Source organism: Pituophis catenifer, unplaced genomic scaffold (assembly GCF_029215685.1).
Source record: "Pituophis catenifer annectens isolate HBS135680 unplaced genomic scaffold, rPitCat1.0.hap2 SCAF_3, whole genome shotgun sequence".
Classification (NCBI taxonomy): Eukaryota; Metazoa; Chordata; class Lepidosauria; order Squamata; family Colubridae; genus Pituophis; species Pituophis catenifer.
In genome coordinates, this window is record NW_027256883.1 from 181,145,284 (window position 1) to 181,150,355 (window position 5,072).

Genomic DNA, 5,072 nt, shown 5'->3' on the forward strand with positions numbered 1-5,072 from the left:
CATGTGACACCAGGCTACTACATTTGCTGTTTTAAAAAATTCTAATTCTTTATTACAACTTCCTTGTAATAAAGGAAGATAGAATCCTTGTGCAAGTTGCAATAAAAAAGCTTGCCAACATTAAAAAGCCACTATTGTCAATATAGAAGGCTTTGGATAATTTTATTATTGTCTATAGGCTCTATAGACTCGGAGTACTCTAATTATCTTTTATTTAAAATAAAATAAAATAAAATAATTGTATTTGTGCTACTATCTACAGCCACATGACTCTACCACCATGTCTTCATACTGTTTATAAACTACATTATTAGCAGAATCAATAAACAAAATGCTAATAGGGCTCAGTCTTGTCGGAACACAACAAGTGGGAGGTGTTGATTCTGGATCCATCGAGTTCATTAATGTTTGAATAACAGCATGATTGGTGGGTTCTAGATGAGACCGAAGAGGAAATTCACAAAGTCCTTCACAATGATATGCTTCATATTCAAGAGGAGCAATTATCCAGTCATCCCAACCCATATCCTTAAAATTCACATGGAGTAGTTTTCTGCTACATTTTGCCTTTAAATTTTTGTTTGGGAGCTTTCCTTGTCGAGTTGTTAGAGGAGCCCTTCTCTTTCTTCTTTGACTGAATAGGTATTCATAAACAGTTTTGTCATCTTGACCAGATCTGGCTTTTATTTCATTGAAAAACAAGTCTCTTTTCTTTGTTCTACCAAATACTAAAAAAAGAGCCTTTTCATTGACTTGCCTTCCTGTTCTGTTAAATCCCACAATCCTTAAATCAACAGGCCTCCCCTTTTCAAAAGCCTCCAGTTCAAAACACAAGTTATTAAAGTTTTTAAAGTTCCTAAACACTTTCCAAATGTCAAACACTTCCCATTTTGCTGTATCTATGATGTTGACTGTTCGAGACTCCAAGAGAATAGATGCTTGCCTGCTTGTAGAGCAACTGGATAGCTTCACTTGATAAGTTTTCTCAGGAGGATGAGGCTTCCAAATATCAGCTTTTTTTCTTAAAATCCGCAATTCTGCCCCCAGTAAACCATCTTTCTCTAGAGCAGTGATGTCAAAAATGTATTTTTGCTTTTTAACTGGAGCTTGATCATCTAAAGAGAAAAACAGAGAGAGGTTCAAATATTTCTGAATAGAAATGTGTACTACTTTTCAGTTTCTCCTAGCACATGTGCATAATGAATTTGGGATTATAAAATGGCTTTATGGCACTGTTAGAAGTTCATATCGCATGGAGATATATTAGACCTACTCTTCAACATTTCAGAGAAAATATAGTTTTAGACGCTACATGTAATCTAATTAGAACTTAAATTCCAATAAAATACATTTGAACCTGAACTTCAGATTAAAACTTTGTGCCTATGATGTTCTTTTTGTTGTAGTAATATATCATGGAAAGCATATAAACATACTATGGGTATGTGCTGGACATATTTTAAGCTAGAAAAGTACAGAACATGTGCTTGTGGATGATATATTTTAGTAATTGTTTTCCTTCAAAGACACTTGCCAGGAAGAGAAGCTTAATTTTAAGCTTAAATAATAATACTGATATATATTGGATTTAAACATTCAACCTGGAATTTCATTCAGACAAAACTCTCTCTCCTTTGAGTATATTGACAGATATATAGCTATGTTTCCCTATCATGAGTAAAGTCCTGAGTTGTACACACTACTCATTTCAAGGGTACTTGTGGAAGAAAAATCAGACATCAACATGAGATTTAAGCAAAATTCACAGATTGCTGTGTTGCCTATGAGGACCTAAAGAAGAAAGTAGACAACTTCCTTTGATTTTTTTATTGCAGAAATATTAAGTCTCCTGCTTATTCTGTAATATCGAATCTGAATTAAAACTATATCTGAATTACTTTCATTCTAACAAATAAGAAATACTCCAGACAGTTCCTCTTTGCTAATCTGTTTCTTCTGAAATAGAAAGAGACAACAGGAACAGATTATTCAGCTCTTATTCTATCAGATATATAGTGATGGCAATGTTTTATGCAGAAAAGAAAAACACATCACAATACATTCTGAAAATCAGTATTTACCTTAATACAGATATCAAAATCTGACAATAGAAATGCTCTTAAAGTATCCATTTAGGATGTAAACATCTGTGATTAGCAAAGTTTTGTGTCTGCAAATACATGGATTTCCTTACCTTGTCCCTTGTCTATGAAGCTTGTAATTGTATTGACAAGTCCCATCTCCAGTTTCATACTTCCATTTATATCTTTCTGTTCTGCATCAGAAAGAGCTTGGTATAAGGCAAGCATATATTCATGTGGTATGACAGCAGGAGGCCTGAATGCCTCTTTAGATTCCCTTTGGGTAATAGGTTCTTTGATTGTTTTGGTTTTGAAGGAACTATCTGGATTCCCTGTGCCAGATTTTTTCAGTGGGGCCTTACGGCCAACATTCTGAGCCTTTGGAGTCACCGTCCTTATTCCTGGTTGTCTATTTGAAGTAAGTCCTGCATGCTTTTCTGAACTCCTTGCTTTAGGCAGAGTCTTCTTTAAATTGTCAGTCTTTGCCAAGGGAGCTCCAGCTTGAGCAATATTACTTCTTGTTCTAGACTTGGAATTGCCAGCATTATATTCATGGCTCTCTGTTCTAAAAGAACCTGTCCTTGGCAACGGGTGCCTCTCTTTTCCATCTACTTTAGACAATCCTAATTTCAACCCTAGGTTACCTTGACTTGTTTCAGCAGAATTCAATATTAAGGAAATGAAAACCAGATAAAACCAACTGAAGTGCCAAAGCAGTATAGAAAGAAAGTACTGGATTTTCATCCTCTGGTCTTCCTTTGAATGCCACCAAATACAAAAATTAAAAAGGTTCCTCTGGTTTGGTATAAAAAATGAAATAGATTAAAAGGCAAAATAAGCAAAAAGAGCTTTATTTTCAATATGCAGAACTTCAAATCAATTTTTGCAATATTTGTATCCAGTCCCATAGTGGAAATGCTAATACGTTCAATTCGCTGTCTCCTGATTTCTGCCAGCAGTTTATTCCTAAAAAGAGAAACTTAACCAACCCCCTTTCTTCCTTAAAAATGACTAAAAACTTGAAGGACTCTTGTTTAAATCTGAGAGGAATTTTTTTTCCAAGAAGGAAGAATGGCGTAATGCTGCCTCTGTGTTAAAAGGTTTTTTTAAAAAAGTTTTGAATCCCTTCCAGTGAAAATATTTCACACACAGAAACCTGCAGGTGCTTAGAAATCTTTTACAAACTTGAACTCAGGAATTGGAAGTGGAATTCCAACAAAAACCTATTTAATTACTCTCTGATGTCATGCTGTCTAAACTAATTTAAGTGTGATATATTTCTTTTAAAAAGTCTTCTTTGCTTTATGAGTCATACTCTGCTTTATGTGAAACAACTCAGTAGGACTAAAAGTGTATAGAATATGCAACTAAAAGTGGTAACATGTTCTGTATTATTAGCCTTAAGTGAACTCTTCATTTAGAACCAAACAACATCACCTAAGATAATCATAAGAATATTTTACAAAAACAGGTGAAAATAAATTTGTAGTATGCTTTAATTACATATGCATTGTATTCAGTTCTAAACATAGAATCTCTGGTTTATTAGCAGGTGAGTGAAAGAATGAAAAACAAATGTGATAGCAGAGCTATTGCTTAAAAAGAATTTTTAAAATGTTATGAACTGCTGACAAAACAAGAAATTATGAACAGTCCTACTTGATGTCTGAGAAGAAAATATTTTCTTATATTACATTTTAGGTTTAATTATTTAAGTTGTTCTCTTTGAAAAGCCCCCGAATATCCAATGTTAAAGCAGCAGTGTCCCCTGCAGGAATTTGGAGCCATATGAAGTGAAAGCACCAAAAAAACTCAGTTATCACATGCAACAACTAAATTCTGATCAGTTTTTTAAAATAAAATTCTTTATCCATATCTCTATAATTCTGATAATGAGTCACCTTAGATAATAAGTCATCTTGGACTTTTTTTAGAGTGTAGAAATATGCAAGCTTCACATGTCATTAACTATATTTTGCATGAAAAAGAGCATCGCGAATGTTTAATCAAACATATGATAAAAATTGGGCTTCTTGAGGGATTCTGCTATGTAACTTGCATATGTGGGGATGACATATAGAACTTCTTGTACCTTTGCAAACTATTCTAATTGCTGAATCATACCCAAAAATTAGGTAATAGCAATAAGTTTTATTTCTATGTCCAGCAGGTTCTAACTGAGTAAAAAATACATACTCTTTCAAAACTACAATATACACTTCAACCTATAATTAAGATGTGAAACCCATGTGCTACAGATATGTGTTTGTTAGCATATCAACCCCTTCCTCCTTAAGTTAATATATGGATGTGGAATATACTATAGATGTCACAAATCATGGTGGGGAAACTTTTTCTTATGGAATGCCATAAAGACAATAACAGGAAAGACAATAACAGAAGATGAAATAGATATGAGGAGATCCATGAAGTGGATGAGTTTGCAGCATTTGTATCTTTCTATAATTAATTACCTGTAAATACATTTTTAATTTAACACTGATTTAATTTCACTGGCTCTGGATTGATATAATTCCAAACAATGTGCTTCTTGGTTTAAACCAAATGATAAATGCAGTTGTGTTTAACAAAGCTTGGAGAACAGCTGATATAATTTTCTTTTCAAGAAGCAAGTATGATGATACAAAAGATACATGTCCAGATTTGTCACTAGCATTTCCCTTTTTATGTAAAGATATGAGGGGGGTTGATTGGAATATTAGACTATTGAGGCGGGCTTTTTTGTACTATATTTCATCTTTTTGTACTATATTCTCCTTGTCCACAGCTATTATGATTAATACAATCATACTATTGTTACAATCATTACTATTTGTGCTGACTATCTGTGACCTGGACATTTATTATAATATTGGCACACATACCAATTTTTAATCCAAGGCAATTAGAATATTTCTCTGGTTTGTTTCAGAAAATTGTCTTCTTTCTAGAAAGACATTATCACTGGTTCTTCAAGTATTTTATGAAAAA

At 33.3% G+C, this 5,072-nt stretch overlaps 1 protein-coding gene across 1 annotated transcript; it reads right to left on the reverse strand.

Moving 5' to 3' along the window:
• Nucleotides 1-252: 252 nt before the first annotated feature.
• On the reverse strand, nucleotides 253-2,825 carry GDF5 (growth differentiation factor 5). Its single transcript, XM_070939926.1, has 2 exons — nucleotides 2,195-2,825; nucleotides 253-1,115 (listed from the first exon to the last, which is right to left on the reverse strand). The coding sequence occupies exons 1-2, from the start codon at nucleotides 2,823-2,825 to the stop codon at nucleotides 253-255; spliced, it is 1,494 nt and encodes a 497-aa protein (XP_070796027.1).
• Nucleotides 2,826-5,072: the final 2,247 nt, after the last annotated feature.